At 37.0% G+C, this 17406-nt stretch overlaps 1 protein-coding gene across 6 annotated transcripts in view; it reads left to right on the plus strand.

The window, feature by feature from the left end:
* SMG1 (SMG1 nonsense mediated mRNA decay associated PI3K related kinase) overlaps nucleotides 1-17406 on the plus strand; it is an 86360-nt gene that overhangs the window by 35169 nt on the left and 33785 nt on the right. For all 6 annotated transcript variants that reach the window (XM_062634938.1, XM_062634948.1, XM_062634942.1 and 3 more), the window contains 16 exons: nucleotides 2886-3022; nucleotides 5210-5268; nucleotides 6016-6229; nucleotides 7014-7139; nucleotides 7234-7306; nucleotides 7957-8054; nucleotides 9635-9808; nucleotides 10824-11048; nucleotides 11829-11930; nucleotides 12362-12631; nucleotides 13177-13307; nucleotides 14026-14187; nucleotides 14673-14791; nucleotides 15540-15627; nucleotides 15710-15811; nucleotides 17032-17172. In XM_062634938.1, the coding sequence (XP_062490922.1) occupies nucleotides 2886-3022; nucleotides 5210-5268; nucleotides 6016-6229; nucleotides 7014-7139; nucleotides 7234-7306; nucleotides 7957-8054; nucleotides 9635-9808; nucleotides 10824-11048; nucleotides 11829-11930; nucleotides 12362-12631; nucleotides 13177-13307; nucleotides 14026-14187; nucleotides 14673-14791; nucleotides 15540-15627; nucleotides 15710-15811; nucleotides 17032-17172 (2221 nt within the window). The remainder of the gene's footprint in view (nucleotides 1-2885; nucleotides 3023-5209; nucleotides 5269-6015; nucleotides 6230-7013; nucleotides 7140-7233; nucleotides 7307-7956; nucleotides 8055-9634; nucleotides 9809-10823; nucleotides 11049-11828; nucleotides 11931-12361; nucleotides 12632-13176; nucleotides 13308-14025; nucleotides 14188-14672; nucleotides 14792-15539; nucleotides 15628-15709; nucleotides 15812-17031; nucleotides 17173-17406) is intronic.

A 17406-nucleotide genomic window follows, 5' to 3' on the forward strand; every position in this document is an offset into this window, starting at 1 on the left:
AACAAAAAGATAAATCTGAAAAGACAACAGTAAAAAGTTGCAAGTTACGGATTTAATGAATTCAAGGCTTTTATTTGTTGTTGACTTTTCATCTAACACTGAAGAGTCAACATTATTAGGGATGGGAGGGTAGAATAATTAGGCACCTTACAAAGATCTAGAATACCTTTATTAAAAGTTATTTAGTAAAACCATTTTTCAGTGTTTTCCAAACCACTGCATCCTGGTTTGCCCTTCAGGAGGAGTATGTAGTGACCTAACCCCACTGTGCCAGTGTAGCTTCCCATGTGCTTGCTGAGTGGCAGAGATCAGTGCAAACTGGAAGTGACACAAGTGATGCATACTGTGCATTTCAGGTCACTGTTAGTGTTGGCAGAGTGCAGCTGTAGGAATATTGTAGAATAGATTTTTCTCTTCCTTGTGAGGCACATCTGTTGTCTTGGAAAGGAGTATATGTTGTGGCAAATACATTGAATTATTTAAGGACAGATTCAGATTGCTGTTTTGAGAAGCTTCATATAGAGACAGTCTAACAGTGAAGTAAGTTTGTGTAGATTTGGATCAGCTTAAGCGTTCAAAATACATTCAGTAGTGTAGAACATAGTACTTGCCTAGCAGAAGAGTTTTCACATGGAATTATTCATGAATAGCAATTGGACTTTTTATTTTGTCTGCTGTAGTCTGTATTAATTTCCATTGTAACGAAGCTTTAAAAGAACTTCCATTTTTATTTGCATATGTTTTGTTTCTGAACTGTTCATTAGAACTTTCAAAAAAGAATGTTTTTCCTGGTCTGGTGATCTGCTGCTGCCCAGGTTTTATGGAGAATGGTAGCTATGGTACAGCCCCGCACAGGCTGCATTCTTTGTGGCAGTCCTTTTTCAGGGCTCGCCAAATGTTCTGGGCGGGTAACTGCACCAGGTCCATCTTTCTGGAGCTTTGCTATGTATTGACCGTTGGCAGGCAAGCCTTGGACTACACCTTCTAGCTCAGCTCTGGGCAGAAATAAAAGGAGATCTTTAGATTCAAGTGATCATGTATCAGGGATTGTAGGCATTAGTCTGGCACCATCACTCGAGAAGATGTCAGATACTTGCTTCAGAAGGTATCTTTGCTGATCATGATTCCTTGTATGTTTCTCACCAGACACGTGGCTTTTTGTCCACTACTTAAGACTGTGGTTTCCCCATAAAGAAGCTTTATTCTTCCTAAATGGATACGTATGCCTTAGTCTCCTGTAAAATTAATAGCATCTTAAAAGAAGTGCTCTTAATACCTGTCACGTAACATTTCAGCATGTCTTGTGTAGTTGTGTTAGCTAGGAACAAAATGTAGATTTGATCCTTCAGATTTACTGCTATTTTAATGTTTGCTAAGCCTGCCTTGTTCTTTGGCATGTCAGATGTCTTCAAAACTAATTGCTTAAACTGATGCCTGGCAAGAAACAGATTATCAAATCTATTTTACTCATACCCTCTTTTAAAAAATAAAGACATGGAAATAAGTTTGAGAATATTCTTCATTACTGTAATACAGTAGATATGCTCTTCTGTAGAAGGTGTCATGACCTATAAGAGTTACTGGTCTGTGTGTGGATTTACAGGATTCTGTAACATACAAGGACACAAAGGTTTTTGTTTCTTAAGTTTCTTTATTGCGACTTACTACAAATGATCACTAGTAAAGGAAGTATATGCTTACAACTAATTGTTTGTATGCACACCTATGCATACTTTTCAGAGCCTTACTGGTACAGCACTTTCCAGGAGTGGGGCAAATTGGTGGCAAAGTCTCACTTCAAAATGATCTGCATCAGCCTGGAGTCAGGCATTCCCAGTGAGGGTCTGGTCTGTCCGGGAGATCTTGTGTAGTGAAATCTTTGCAGGGGAAGCTTTTGGAGAGAAGCTTCATTTTGGGTAGAAAGCGAGTTATTTTTATCCTGTTGGAGACATAAGGGGGTGTAGGGCACAACCACCTGGAGCACCAGTAGCTTTTGCTAACTGCTGTTTTTCACCTGGAAGCAGGCAATAGATGGTGCTGTTTTCTGAGACCAGTATTTGCTTTCTCAGTCTGTTTTTTCCCATTCGAGTAGCCAATAACTGTTGCTTTCCAAGGGTGTCTTCCACCATTGCAGTCTTATTTTTCATGTCTCCAGACAGTAAGTTGTTGCTGTTTCTGGGTTTGTCCTTATTCAGGGTATGTTGGGATGTCTCGGGTTCCTAGGTACCCAGCTGCCCTTCAAGGATGCTTCATGTTCCCAGGCCAGGTTCTTGGGCTGGCAAACATCCAGGCTGGCAGACATCATCTTCTGTCAGTGTTTTTCCATTATAACCTTCCCATTATAAGCAGGTTGCCTTTATGGCTTTATCCCAGCATAAGATTGATGTGTAACATACTAGAGGAAAGAGCTGTAGTTGTCTTGAGTGTTTGTATAAGAGTCATGGTGACTAAGAAAATCTCATCGTGTTCCCATGAATCCTCTAATTTTAATCATCATGGAACATCTAATGTTAAACTTCCAACAGAAACTTTTTTCCTTTCTGCAGATTAGGGAAATGAATTATTCATATGAATTCATTGTAATTGGTACCTAAGGGAACTAAATCCAGGGGTTTGTGTAGAAGTAAAATAGTTCTGCTTAGTTTTGGATGAGTTCTGCCCAGGTACTGGAGAGTCCACTGGAAGAAATTAAACATTTAGATAGGTAAATTAGATTTTACATTTAATTTTCCTCGTATTAGCTTTAAAATAAACCAGGTTTTATCTTTTTTGCCTTTTTTTCTCCTATTACGGCTTTTCAAATGCACAAATACATATTTCAGACAATACAGATCTTACTGATCAAGTGCTGCAGACAAAAGAAATAGATGCCTTTTCTTTTTCAGAGCGATCGTTGTCTTATTCTGACGAGTCTCGACTGTCAAATCTTCTTCGGAGGATTACTCGGGAAGACGACAGAGACCGAAGACTGGCTACTGTAAAGCAACTGAAAGAATTCATTCAGCAACCAGAAAACAAACTGGTAATTTCTACGCTTGCATAGCACTCGTTTTATAAAGCTGTCTTTTTAAGAAATCTGTGTACTGGGATATGTTTGTGAGGAATATTTTATACAAAGAATTTCCTTCCATAACAAAGCATATTCCTGGATTGCATGTCCTTTTTCTGGCATTGAAGAGATTTTTTTTTTTTGCTTGATTACGTATGACATATTGCCCTAAAGCAGATTACTGAATGCATGAGCTGTAGGAATAAATATGGTATGCATGTGGGGTTTTTTGGCTGGTCTTAGCAATATATCCTCTAGATCCTTCAGCAAGGAAATGGAAAACTAATAAAATGTCTTGTTCAAGAACTGTTTCTGTATTTTAATTTAAAACTATGCAGATATTTAAATAGTCTTGTGAATAGCTCATCTTAGAGTTATTCAGCTTTCTAGCTGAACACCTTTGTATGTGCACTCCCTTTTATGGGAGAGAACAAAATGAGTCTTTGTTTTCATTACATCTTTGTTTTTTTTTTTTTAAATGGGTTGTTGAACTAATACCCTCAAGTGTTTCTTAAGGGTTGGGTGGGGGAGAGTATCCTGCTGTGGATATATGTTTTTACACTACTTAAATAAAGTATTTATTTTGTCTGACACTTTTTACCCCCACTGTTTTGGAGAGCTTAGGAATTCTCCAAGCATTGAAAAGGCAGGAAGTGATGGTTTAATATCCTGCCACTCATTTACTGACAGTGCTGTGATTTTTCAGTTGTGGATAATGTGTCTATCCATATTTATAGAAGTTGGTTCATTCTGTCATTATATGTTGATTAACCAGTGTTAATTGTGCTCTTTTTCAAAAGGCATGATAGTCAAATACCGAGACTTTTATATTCCGTGCACCTAAGCATAAGCAGACCATGTGCAAGCCTAGCTAATACTTAGCTTTCCTCTGCAACAAAATCCTTGTTAGCACAAGTACAAGTTAGTACTATGGAGTAAATGTGTTCCCCATTTTTCGTTTTATAACTGCATTTTATTTAGGTTTATTGGTATCTCAGGTATTAGAATAGTAATTCCAGTATGTTGTAACTCAGTGGTGACAATCTTTGTTAATGGTCAGAATGCTAGAAGTCTGTCACTGAGAAATTTTTCTTTAAACTTCTTCCAGTTTGGTAATGAGAATAAGATCAGATGCCAAGTAATAGCCATCATGTCAAGCCTAAAACTATAATGGACTATAATAGTATAAAATAGGAGTAGCTCCTGCAGTTCTTGACCCTATAAAGCGTAGCTTCATTCTCAGGGTTGAAATGTGTGTTCAACAAAGTGAAGTAGTCACTAGCCAGTGGCATTGTCATGTAATGGCATTGTGCTCCAGCTACTAAATCGTATAGGTACTTCTCATGTCTCTTTTGTGGATACCAGGCACATTTTTAAAACCTCCTTGTGAGTTCTGAGGGGCCCAAGCATGTGGACTTCTTTCCAACCTGTGCCTCCTACCCCCTGCAAAAGAGTGATTTTGCTCAAAACTTAGCAACAAAAACTAGATATGAATCTTTAACACAGTAGACGTTATCTTGCTGAAGAAAAAAGAACAAACTTTTTTATTAACTTGTCAAGAAGGTTTGTTCTTAATATCTTAAACAGTTGCAGCTAATGTATTATTTTGCAACTCAACTCACTAATGTGGAGAGGTTTTTTTTACTGCATGTTAGGAAAACAAGTATTTCTGGTTATGTTTTCTGAGAAGCACTGGTTCATCAATAATGGTTCATCCCCCTAAATAATAATCCATTTCTCTGAAATTCAGGTTTGCCTCAGGAGAAATGTTACTACTTCAGATAGTATTATCTGATGAATTAAATATTTAGCTGACTCAACTGGCTATTAGTATAGGAGACTAGGTCTTCAATAGATGCTACTGATGAGCTGTATCGTGAGTTTTACATTTGTGATGTAATGTTATCAGGAAGAACTAAACATAGAGCAAACCCTGATAGCAGGCTGCCAGTGTATTTTTGTGGCTACTGTGAATAAATATAAAATATAACATGTAGGATAATATTGCAGTATTGCTTAATATAGTTCATCCTAGTCTGCAATGGCCATGGGAAGCATAATAGCATTCTATTAGCAAACACTAACATGGTTGTAAAGAGTATCTAGTTTGCAGAAGTTACCGTGCCATTATTATGCTTATGGCTTTTATGTATCTTGTAGGTACTAGTTAAACAACTGGATAATATCCTGACTGCCATTCATGATGTACTCAATGAAAGGTAAGCTGGAGAAACAAGGCTTTTCTGAAAAGGGAAAAATAATGACAGTGTTAGGTTTGGATTTCAATGTAGAAATGGAATGGAAGGAAGAAAGGTTGAAAGAAATACATTCAGTAATTTTGCATGGATGTGACATTGCAGTAACAGGACAGAACTGCAGGAGAGTTAAGACTCCCTTAGGCATATCAGCAATACTGTTAGACTGTCTAGAGTATACGTAACATGAGAGAATTTGAATGCACACCTGTGGCTTTTAGGTTGTAGGTAATACAAAGTCTGTCTCAGCTATGTTTAGTCACGTGGGTGTAGTAGTATGGCTGCTGTGGTTGTCTAGCTGGCAAATTGAATTTCAGTTTTTTACAACCTGATCTAATTGATTTATATGCAACTAAAAGGATATGTAGAGGGAGCTCAGGTGTTGGGGGGAGCTTTTTGGTGTTCATGGTTACTACCCAAAGCCATCTGTGTGTTAAGAATTTTCCTCTTTGGATAGTGTGTTTGAAGTAGACTAGCCTATTCATTGCATATTTTTATTCAAGTTGCTTCATTTCATAGAAATAATTATTTGACAGGATTTTTCAGATTATTAATTTTTATTTTAGCTTCATTGCTGCTGCCATTAGGTAGGAGAGAAGTAGCTTCATTCATGCATGTATTTTTCTGCTTTAGAAATGTTCTAATTTGTTCATTGTTTATTCTGCTGTCATGTCTGGAGATTTCACTTGTTTTTTCTTGCCCAAAATACAGTAGCAAATTGCTGCAAGAACTGAGACAGGAAGGAGCTTGCTGTCTTGGACTTCTTTGTGCTTCTCTGAGCTATGAGGCAGAGAAGATCTTTAAATGGATTTTTAGCAAATTCAGCTCATCCACAAAAGATGAAGTTAAACTTCTTTATTTGTGTGCAACCTACAAAGCACTAGAGACTGTAGGAGAAAAGAAAGCCTTTTCGTCTTTAATGCAGGTAAGACTACAAGTTAAAACAGGATTATTAATGGTTTTTCCAGTGCAAGGCTTGACTTAACTTTTTAATTGGAATGAGTGATAAGTAAGGCTGTGTTGACATAATGCGTAAATATAATTACAGCTGGGAGGGAACTTTCTGACTGCATGGAATTCTTTGGTTCTGATAACATTAGAAAGGAATGTCTGGTCTTCGTAGACAACATATATTTTGATGCAAGTTTTTGGTATATATTGCAGATTTAAGAGGAAGAGTCTTGTTGAAACCAAAAAGAGAATTTGGGTAGAATGGTGCACAAACCCCAGCCAGATAATTGCTTTGTACTACCTCTTATTTACAATTTCTAACTTGAATTGTGTTCAGATCTGAGAGGGAGTAGGATATGTGCAGACAAATCTGGTCCCCTGGTTCTAGTTCTAGGGTCTGTAATTTTGTATGTAGAACAGCTAGGTCCAGGTCTGTGCTCCAATTTAATAACTACTTTACAGAGCCAAAAAGCTTCAGCAGGAGAAGCAGGAACTTAACTGGTTGGTCTGTGTCCCTAGCACGAGAACCTGGGTCTGCTGCATTTCAAGCAAATGGCCACTTTATTATTTTCATGCAGTATGTGTTATGCTTTTTACATTTTTCCTTCCTTCAGAAAGAGTATTACAATGTTTCTGATGAGTTGAAATAATTCACTAAAAAGTGTTCAACACTGAATAAATCTGTGTCTAACACTGTAACTTTTTCACACGTCGTTTTAAGGAAGTGAAATGTCTATTGGCTTTGCTTTACTTTTTAGCTTGTAATGACCAGCCTGCAGTCTATTCTAGAAAATGTGGATACACCAGAGTTACTGTGCAAATGTGTCAAGTGCATCCTTTTGGTGTCCCGATGCTACCCACACATTTTCAGCACCAATTTTAGGGTAAGTTTACTTCTTACTCTGTATCTTGTTTCTCACATGGAAATGTTGGTGCAGCAAATTGGGTAATTAATCTTCCTTCAAAATTGCTTTCTAGGACACAGTGGACATACTGGTTGGGTGGCATATAGATCACACTCAGAAACCTTCCTTGACACAACAGGTGTCTGGTAAGTGGCCAAGGAGTCACTAATGTAGTACACTCTGGCTTGCAGATGATATGGGTTTACTTACATGAGTCTGATCCTACTGACATAGAAGTTAACATAAAACCAAAATGAGTTTCTGGCTACGTAACAAGAGATTTTGTTCCTAATTTTTTTATTATAATTGCGTTTGCCATTTTATGCTATAGCTGGAAAAATGGGATGCTTTATTCGGGCTAAAGTTAAGCGTTATTAACTTTTTAACAGTTGTAAATAAGTTTATGGATCTTAACATCTTCTCTGTGGAAGAATATATTTTCTCCTATGTACTTCTAGAAAATCTTTGTGATAGATACTGCACTGGCATTTAAGAAGTTGGGAAGCTTCTTCCTATAGCTAGAGCAGTTGTCTTGGAGCTGTTCACAGCAAGTCTGTTTCCTTACCACAGCCCTACATTCCATCATTAATGTTTAACTGCTGTGGGGCAGGGCTGAACCTCAAAATGAATTTGTCAAAGGGATGAATGAGGGAAATAAAATTTATTTTAAAAACTGCATGTTAACATTTTGATGCAGATGACCTTCTCTTACCTTAGCAGCTTTTACCTCAGCAATATTTAGTTTTCATGTTACCTTGTTCTGCTATTTTAATTGCCCTGTTTTTTTTTTATACAGGATGGCTGCAGAGTTTGGAGCCCTTTTGGGTGGCTGATCTTACTTTTTCCACCACACTCTTGGGTCAGTTTTTGGAAGATATGGAAGCTTATGCTGAGGTAAGCAAGACTTTATGGTGTATACCAGAGTGAACTATTGCAGATTTCCTAATAAATCTGTAACTGTGATTCTGATGGATGTATCACATGTGTAGAAAATAAAATTACATGGTTTTCCTGGGGAAAAGAGGATCAAATTACAGAGTATACTTAAGGCATGTACAATAACAATTGTACACAAATCCTCATGAACTGCTTACATAGGATCATAGCCAGGATTTCAGCCATTGTTTGTTGAGAATAGGATGATATAATAAAAATAAAAACAACCAAGTAGGAATGCCTTCATTTTTAAATATCTGCAGTAAAGACATTTCCCAGTCTTTCCTTGGTGTTTTCTCTAATTGTCCAGAGTCGGAGTTTTTCAGAAGTAGTGACTACTGGGGGGGAGAGGGATATTTAATGCTTCTGGAGGTTAATGGTAAGTTTGTCTTTTTAGTAAAGTAACAAATTATACTGTGCAGGAAATAATGAGGCAGGATCTGATAGAAAACTACAGTGTATTGATTTAACATACTTTGTTTTGACTTTGTAACCTTTGCTTAGGTAACAGGAGTGTAAAGTTTATGTGACGCTGGCATTAAAGGAAGAGTTTTGGATTTTAGGGAGGAGCGTTGCTTTTTTCTTAAGGTGCTCATATGTATATATGCTTCTAACTATGTCATGCTGTATTATATGTGTTAGCATGCCATTCCTATAGGTAAAATTTTACTTCCAGCTTAGTCTGTTTCATTCAAGGTAGAATAAATGATTTGATATTATTAATGTACTTATATATACATAAGGCTTCTGATGGTACAGCTTGAGTTAAGATTCACAGACCTCTTTGGCATTGTCAAGCACACAGAAACCTGCGTGTGACTGTAGGCAGAGAGTTGAAAGTGATTAGTCAGGGCAGTAAGTCGCTACTTATCAACTGGTCTGCTGAACTGGACGATGTGTATTCTTAGTCACGGAAGAGTTTTAAGATAACACATATTAACTTAAATCATGGAGGAGGTGTTTCCTCCATGTGTGTGTTTACCTCACACTGGGGTAGACCAAGGCTATGTCTATACTAATGAGATCAGTACGTCTGGAATGTTCCCAAGCACTGATGCCAGCTGGCATGAAGTAGCCTGCCAGTAAACTCATGATCTCCAGATCAAGGTAGCTACATGTAAACAGTGTCATGGGAATGGCCACTCGAACGTTTTCACTCCAGTTTGTGGATGGAAATTGTTTGACAGAGTGGTGAAAGTGTGCAGACAACTGTACGTGCAGCAGTATGAATGGTCATGTTCTAGGGGCCAGAAGCATCATGAGTCTGTGCTTTAATTTACAAGATATAGCCTGAGCACTCCATTTCAGTGGGTAAACTAATGAGCAGCATCTCATTACTGCTCTGTGGCTTGCTCAATGTCATTGTGTGACTCTATCCCATCTCCATATATATATATAAAGTTAGAGATACTGGATAAATGTATCTATAATATGCCTGGAAAATAGATAAAATATTTTCAGTCTTATATTTTGAGCTTTTATACGTGTATTATAACTGTTAATGATGTGTACTGAAATAGAAAACTTCTGTGCTGTAGGACCTCAGCCATGTGGCTTCTGGGGAATCAGTAGATGAAGATATTCCTCCTCCTTCAGTATCTCTACCTAAACTGGCTGCGCTTCTTCGGGTTTTCAGTACTGTGGTGAGGAGTATTGGGGAGCGCTTCAGCCCAATTAGAGGACCACCAATTACAGAAGCATATGTAACAGATGTAAGAATTCAAGATTTTCCTTCTGTTTTTCTTTGTTGCTGACATGATTTATCACCATACAATGATGTTATTCACTGTCAAGGTTGTTTAGGTTTTGTGACTCGTATGTGAATATGTATATGGTCAGCTTTGAGCAGATGTATTTTTATTAAATATTAAGGTATAGATTGTGGTAGTGGTACGTGGGAGTAGTATGTAGCAGAAACTAACTTTTTTTAGGCATTTTAACTTCACATAGCTGGGTTTATGCTTTTGTTATGTTTTTGTAACCATGTTACCTTTATTCAGATTGCTCTGATGCTATAAAAGCTGAATTCGTGTTATGAGTTTGACTTTATAAAACGTAGGCGTCTTGTCCATACTGAAACTGTATCTATCAAATCTGATAGCAAAGTCCTCCTGTTGTGAAGTATAGGGTGGTGTAAACTTGGAATAAATATTATATAATGTGCTAAGTAGCAGCTATACTTCTGTAACAGAAACTGGAGAGGGATGGATGTTAAATGAGAGAAAATAAAATAAGAAAAAAAAGTAAAAATATTTGCAGTCAAATTCTTGTTGGTGCTGTGCTGCACAACAGGAACTTACACCTTTGCAGAGTCTCGGGTAAGTAAATGTGTGGATTTCCCAATTAAAGCCAGAAGAGTTATGTAACTTGTCTCTTAATCTGCAGGGGATTCTTGTGACAAAAGAAAACTAGTCTGTCTTTTACACGAGGAGTTCTGTTGACATCAGCTGCAACTGAACAGAATTCTGAATAATTAATTTAGTTTTTCTAGGTCTTTTCAGGTCTTTAACTGAGTAGAAAACCAGACAATTGAAGGTTTGTTTTGCCTTATACTTCTGAAGTGTAGTGCCATGATGCATTATTCAGAATATTGTATTGACAGAATTTAGCAAGCTGCAGATTAGGTTATGGGACAGGATATCAGATAGATGTGAATATAATCAAATAGCATGCAGCCTTTGTCTCTTTTTAATGGATCTTAATTTAGGTATGCTTTTAATTTTCCAGGTTCTATACAGAGTAATGAGATGTGTGACTGCAGCAAACCAAGTGTTCTTTTCTGAAGCCGTACTTACTGCTGCCAATGAGTGTGTTGGTGTTTTACTTGGCAGCCTAGATCCAAGCATGACCATACACTGTGACATGGTCATCACGTATGGATTAGATCAAATGGAAAATTGTCAGACTTGTGGCACTGATTATATCATTTCAGTCCTGAATCTGTTGACACTGGTTTGTACATGTTTTTATTATTGTGGAGTTTTTGCATTGGAAAATACTGTTTTCTAAGCAACTTTGCTTTTCTTTTGTATGTATTGGATAAATATTTAGAACTCTTCCTGGCCACAGACAAGAAATTCCTCTTCTAAATGCTTGTAATCTCTTCTCTAAAGCTTATGCTGCTAGCTTGTTTATGCATTTGGCTTGTTGATAAGTTGTCATGTAGTTTTAGCCTGAGTGTTAGCATTTTGTATTTTTGTGTTGGGTTGGGGGGGGGGGGGGGGGGGGGTTGGTTTCGTATGGTTTTGGTTTTTTTTTTGCCTGGCTCGACTGTTGAACAGTGGCACTCTCTGGCCTCTGCAGTTGACAATAGCACCTGATGAATTTCAGAATCTTAGTGCTTGATATGTTCTATTTATCTACTTATGCCATGACCTGGAAAATCAGACTTCTTCAAAACATAGTTCTGAATGTATAGGCCACAAACTCCTAAATGCACAAGGATCTAAATTATAAAAGCAACTTTGTCTCAGGTGTGCCATTAAACCCTGAAAATAACTAATTTTCTGTGAACTGATGTTCAGAACTATTAATTAGAACTAATTCTCTGTGAATTTAAATGTGAATTTGGGAAAGCAAATATTAGATACTTGCATTACTGGGAAGCGTTTTTTTTGCCTAGATGTAGTGTATACAAGCTAGAAAAGCAGTATTTTATTTAGTCTTTAATGATCTATTCTAATAAAAATTAATTCAGGTAAAGATATTTACAATTTTGATTTTTATCCCCAGATTGTTGAACAAATTAATACAAAACTACCCTCATCATTTGTAGAGAAATTATTTATACCGGAGTCTAGACTGCTTGTTCTTCGTTATCATAGGGAGAAAGAGGTAAGAGTGACTTCTGCCGGTGTTTTACAACAGCCTTTGTGTGTTTCCTGGGATATATTAAGCTGTTCAACTTTGTTAATTTAAAATATTTTTTCTTGTCATAGCTAGATATCTGTGAAACTTTTGAAAAGGCAGATGTAGGTAGTTCTTTGTTTTGGCATTTAGGTCTGATAAGGAATTGGTAAGCTGGCCATCATACCAAGTAGGTAATTCCTTAGTTGATGTGGTTTTCGTACTCAGTGTGTTATATGGATGATCCAGAAAGTAATTAATAGGTTTTTGTAAGTAAGTAGTGTTTAATTACAGAAAACTAAATCAGATTAGGCTATTTATAGGTAAAGAAGCATAAGTTTAAATTCTACACCGGTGATAAATATATTTTAGGATTTTATGCTTATCACTTATTAGTGTACTTCTTTTATATTCTTAAGGTTGTTGCAGCAGCCCAGGCTGTGTACCAAGCCGTACTGAGCCTGAAGAACATTCCTGTTTTGGAGACTGCTTACAGGTTGATTCTAGGAGAAATGACCTGTGCTCTAAATAGTCTTCTCTATAGTTTACATCTTCCTGAGGCCTGTTCTGAAATCCAGCATGACTCTTTCAAGAAGCGTATACTCAATGTGGATAATGCAAAGTTTGTTGTTATATTTGACCTCAGTGCTCTAAGTACTATTGGAAATGCTAAAAACTCATTAATTGGGGTGAGTAAAACTACAGATAAATCTTGTGCATTTTTTACTTAAAATATACCATAATGTATTTCACCATGAGTGCACATATGTACAATTAAAATAATTGGTGTTTTTTTTCCTACCTTAGTCATAGAAAAACTTCCAATATTAAAACTTAGGTGAAACGAAAATGTGTGGATTTTATCTCTAACTGGTGCATAATGAAACACAGTTTTTAGTGAAGAGCATCTTATTGGGGTTGTTAATGGGTTGAGTCTGATTGTCATAGTAACGTCTTTTTGAAAGCCAAGACAGATGAAAGGAGCCTTAGTGGTCCTTTGCTAGTATTAGCCATGTGAAAATATTTATTTCAGATCTCTCCAAATAAAACAAACTGCTTTTAACAGTGTTTAAAAAAGGGAAAGAAAATAGTTACAATAAAGGCCAGAAAATTAATAGAGTTAAATTATTTCCCATGGGAAGAGGCAAACCACAGTAATTAATGTTACAAAAACTGTGTTTAAAAACAGATCCTATTTATTATGTTTCTTGCTTATGTTGCAATTGTTTTATAGATGTGGGCTCTTTCGCCGACTGTGTTTGCACTACTGAGTAAAAATCTGATGATTGTTCATGGTGACATAGCAGTTCATTTTCCTGCTGTCCAGTATGCAGTACTCTATACGTTATATTCACACTGTTCCAGGTATGAAGATCAATAATTCACCAGTATTTTAAGAGCAGTAGGATGGACTGGTCTGAGTAGAATATATTGTTGGAGGGATTAATTTAAATAGGCTATTACAGTCAAGCTTTTGTCTGAACTTCCCTAATCAGTTTTTACTTTCATTAGTTGCAGGGAGTCTGTATCTCAGCCAAGAAAGCATATCCTGGCTTAAAATTTGGCATTTTATTCAAAAGCAGATTAGAAGTCTTGTGTTTGAATAGAAATAACTGAGGGAGAACTCTACTGAAAGTAAATAAGGAAAGATTATTTACTATTTTGCTTACTGTGAGATCTAGGAGAGGTAATGAAATGTAAACAGTAGATTAAAACACATTTTGAACCTTACTGCTACCAAATGTTGGCAAAGTAAGGGAACTAATTTAACTGTTACTCTGTACATTTCTTGGGTTTAATGATCTTTCACGAGGCGTTTGGTATCCGCCAGAGTTAAAACCGGGTTACTGGGCTGCATGGACTGATGTAAAATTGTAGCTTTGTTCTTTTAGGCCAGTGATTAAAATATTTGGGTTTTGACATGATGTGGTTACTCTGTGGGTGTACATTAACTTCTGTTGCTGGGATTTTTTTGTTTGTTTTGGGGGTGTTTGTTGTTGTTTCCTTCCCTCCTCCCAGTACTGTAAGGAAGTATCCCTAATCTGGGAGTGGGTTTATATTCTGTTTTTCCTTGCCTTTTCAGGCATGACCATTTCATATCCAGTAGCCTCAGTTCTTCCTCTCCCTCTCTGTTTGACGGAGCAGTTATAAGTACTGTAACCACAGCAACAAAAAAGCATTTCTCAATCATACTAAACCTTTTGGGGTTACTGCTTAAGAAGGATAACCTTACTCAAGACACCAGGTAATCAACATTTTCTTACTAATCAGGAGTCTTGCTCCCTTTCACAGTAGAGTGCCTTAATTTGGAAATCAGGATAATTTTCATCTTGGCATAAATTTTAACTCAAGTATTCGGGCTTCATTTGTTTGTGGCTTTTTACCTTGGGAAAAAAAAAATTGATAACAAAATACCTGTGGAAAAAGTAGCTGCTCATTATTTTGTGTGAAGACTAGAAAAATTGAAACCATCATAATATCTATACAATAAAAGCAGAGCTATCAGACTTTACTGCAAAAATGGTTTTGCTCACTGAAAGTACCCTTTTACAATAGTTATAATCTTCTATTACCTAAATGCTGTGAAAGTTAGGGACATTTTTAATGTTAAACCTTTTGTTTCAAAAATGAGTGATACAATACTCATCTGTAAAGTGACATAGTTTAAGTTACATTGAAAGGTATCTTTCTGTAACTGTACGGAGTGATTAATACTTTTGTTTTTTGAAGGAAACTACTTATGACGTGGGCTTTGGAAGTGGCTGTTCTGATGAAAAAATCGGAAACATACGCACCATTATTTTCTCTCCCATCTTTTCATAAGTTTTGTAAAGGACTTTTAGCAAACAGTAAGATATCTTATATTTTTACTTTACCATACTTTAACCTGTCTTCTACATGGCATAATTAAGTACATAATCGACCTTGTCATATACCACTGATAGCTGTAACTACTTGTTTCATTTACATTAGGGATGCTTTCAGTTTGTATTGTACAAAAACTTACACTATATTTCTTCTCAAATGGATCTCTACCTATTACTTATGCAAACAATTTTTTTCTCTTAAAACTTACGATTGTGAAATTGATTTACCAAAAATGTCAGTGATGTGCCAAATCTTACTTGTAAGATTGCATTTCATATTATCAAAAGCAGCAGAACCATTCCATAATGTGATGTGCTGTTCTGAATTTCAAAACTTGGAAATGGAAATATGGGAACTAATGCTTTTAGTAGCATACTAGTAGCAAAAGCAGTAATTTTTCAAGGCCAGGAGTTACTAACTCTACCTTAGGGTTTATTTAAATAGATTGTGTATAATCTCCATGTATGAACCATAGAAGGATTAATTTGTCAGCTGCCAGGAAAGGCCTACAAGTAACACATAGCACAAGTGACTTTTTGTCATTAAACATGTACTTGTTATAGTAAAACCAGTCAATGAAATCAATAGAAAAGTATTGCGTAAAGCCTGTGTCTCCTACCAGGTATGCTGTTAAAACATCTTTAGATGTTCTACCACAACCAGAATAATGCAGAAGTTATCTAATTCTAGCAAGAATAACTTTTTTTTCCTTTTAACTCCTTAATTCAGCCCTTCTGGAAGATACGAACACTTGCCTTCAAGCATGTAGTAGTCTCCATGCCCTGTCTTCCTCCCTCCCAGATGACCTTTTACAAAGGTACTTGTGCTTAATTCTGTATTTTACTTTAGTTATGCCATTGTTGGAAATGTTACCACCTCTTTCTTTCTGATTGGTGCAGGTGTGTTGATGTATGTCGTGTTCAACTAGTACATAGCGGTGCTCGTGTAAGGCAGACTTTTGGAAAACTTCTGAAGTCAATTCCTTTAGATGTCGTGTTGAGGTAAGTTGTTCAGATTAGCTTCAATATAGAGAATGGTTGGGTTCTTCAGTGACAATTTCTAAAAAATAATGCCAGTTGAATGTCATCATACTGTCTTAAAATCAAAAAGCATGAAGTGTCTTGCTATCTGTTCTACTGTGTTACAGGTTTAAGAGTGGTAGGTAGTACACAAAATAATTAACAAGTGTGATACAGCACTTCTTGCAGTAAATATGAAATTAAGTTTAACCATGCCAAGTGCAAGGTCCTACACCTGGGTTGGAGCCATCCCAGGCACAGCTACAGGTTGGGCAGAGAAGAGATTCAGAGCAGCCCTGTGGAGGACTTGGAGGTGTTGATCGATGAGAAAATGAACATGAGCAGGCTTCAATGTGTGCTCGCAGCCCAGAAAGCCAACTGTATCCTGGGCTGCATCAAAAGGAGCGTGACCAGCAGGTCGAAGGAGGTGATCCTGCCCCTCTACTCTGCTCTTGTGAGACCTCACTTGGAGTATTGTGTGCAGTTCTGGTGTCCTCAGCATAAAAAGGACATGGAACTGTTGGAACAAGTCCAGAGGAGGGCCATGAGGATGATCAGGGGACTGGAGCACCTCCCGTATGAAGACAGGGTGAGAAAGTTGGGGCTGTTCAGCCTGGAGAAGAGAAGGCTGCTTGAAGACCTCATAGCAGCCTTCCAGTATCTGAAGGGGGCTTATAAGGATGCTGGGGAAGAACTCTTCATTAGGGACTGTAGTGATAGGACAAGGGGTAACAGGTTAAAACTTAAACAGGGGAAGTTTAGATTGAATGAAAGGAGGAAGTTCTTTACTGTAAGGGTGGTGAGGCACTGGAATAGGTTGCCCAGGGAGGTTGCGAATGCTCCATCCCTGGGGGTGTTCAAGGCCAGGTTGGACGAGGCCTTGGGTGGTATGATTTAGTGTGAGGTGTCCCTGCCCATGGCAGGAGGTTTGGAACTGGATGATCTTAAGGTCCTTTCCAACCCTAACTATTCTGTGGTTCTATGAAATATGAATGCTTTTAAGTTCCATGTTATCAGTATTATGTCCTGCAGTTTGTCTCAAAGATGTGAACTCTTAAAGCACTTGTCTTGATACTAAAAAGTATACTTATTTCCAGTCATTGTGCATGTACATGTATGTGTGCATGTGTAACTTCTTGCACAACTTTTTTATTCTAGTACATTACAGCATGGTTTGGTTTTTTTTCCCCTTGTCCCTGCAGTAACCGTACCCACACAGAAATACAAGAAATTTCTTTGGCTTTAAGAAGTCATATGAGTAAAGCTCCAAGTAATACATTCCACCCACAGGATTTCTCTGATGTCATTAGTTTTATTTTGTATGGAAACTCTCACCGAACTGGGTAAGAACTTCTTTTAAAACAGAAATTCATGGATGTTGAAATCACAGTAAACAAATTCAAGCTGTATTTATTTTAGAATTTTAGAGATTACATGGCTTTACATTCAGTCATTTTTTAAATATTTCTTAAGTATTTATAAATATCTTTAAATACACACCTTTTTGCATATTTGCCTATGTACATTGCTGCTTGGAAATAATCCTATGAGATTTGTTGGAGAGCAATAGGGAGCTG

The sequence above is a fragment of the Pezoporus occidentalis genome, unplaced genomic scaffold, assembly GCF_034315485.1.
Source record: "Pezoporus occidentalis ecotype Australia unplaced genomic scaffold, CSIRO_AGI_Poc_V1 ctg113, whole genome shotgun sequence".
NCBI classification, from domain to species: Eukaryota; Metazoa; Chordata; class Aves; order Psittaciformes; family Psittacidae; genus Pezoporus; species Pezoporus occidentalis.